Consider the following 980-nt stretch of genomic DNA (forward strand, 5'->3'; position numbering starts at 1 on the left):
GGTCTAACTACATAACTTGTTTTCAATGCTCTTAAAAGTGTGGTGAAGATGCTTGCTGTAAATAACGAATAAATAAACACTATGTGGAAGCATTATGACTTCAATTTTGTTTAAGATCAGTAAACTTGTAAAGTAGTGGCAGTTATGTCATTTTTGTGAGAGGGTAGTCCTAAGCAAAACAAATTTGTTTTTTTAACAATAAGAGCTTGGAGACTCTGGGGTTCCCGTACCTACACAGCCCTGTACACGTGCTATTTTAAAACCATGCTTTCATGTGTATGATACACCGGTTAAAACCCAACAATTCAAATGTGATGTGTTCTTCTTACCCAGGTTGCTGTATGTGGCGCTGCATTGGCTGGAGGCGGGGGAGTGATTCCCGTCGTCCTCGGGCTCTCCGAGGCTGGCACTGCCCTCGCTGGCTGAGGCTGCCGTGGAGACCTGGTTGGCCGGACCCTCCTCTCCCTCCCCGAGCAGCAGCCCCAGATTCACTTTGGCAGGCAGGGAGGCGCCTGGCCCCCCCCCATCCCTGGCAGCGCTGCCACTGACTGGTACCTGGCTGCAGATGAGAGAGACAGGAATGGCTCATTTGGTTATAATGAACAGCTGGATTAAACTAGTATTGCTTTCCTTCTTACCATGTTCGTGATCTATGATATTTTCCTGGGCTGCACAATTATCTGAAATGTCGATATATTATATATATATCGAATAAGCAATAATGACTTAAAGGTCCCCTATTATACTGTTTTTCATCAATATATTATAGGTCTCAGATATATACAAAACATGTCTCTGAAGTGTTTGGCTCCAAACACCAAACAGATCATTGCAGCATTACCCATAATCCCCTCTGTTTCAGCCCTGTTTCCAAAGTGCTGATTCTCTGTCTGTTACTTTAGATGAAAATAAGGAGCCCCTCCCCACGCCCCTCTGAGAGAGATTTGGTTAAAAAGAACACAATGTTACTCTAGAGGAGA

At 44.4% G+C, this 980-nt stretch overlaps 1 protein-coding gene across 1 annotated transcript in view; it reads right to left on the bottom strand.

The window, feature by feature from the left end:
• Positions 1-302: 302 nt before the first annotated feature.
• Positions 303-980, bottom strand: part of peak1 (pseudopodium-enriched atypical kinase 1) — a gene marked incomplete at its 3' end in the record, with an annotated part of 19162 nt that continues 18484 nt past the window's right edge. Inside the window, exon 3 of the mRNA XM_010779207.1 lies at positions 303-559. Coding sequence (XP_010777509.1) covers positions 303-559 — 257 coding nt within the window. The remainder of the gene's footprint in view (positions 560-980) is intronic.

Source organism: Notothenia coriiceps, unplaced genomic scaffold, assembly GCF_000735185.1.
Source record: "Notothenia coriiceps isolate Sejong01 unplaced genomic scaffold, NC01 NC01_scaffold00019944, whole genome shotgun sequence".
Taxonomy (NCBI): Eukaryota; Metazoa; Chordata; class Actinopteri; order Perciformes; family Nototheniidae; genus Notothenia; species Notothenia coriiceps.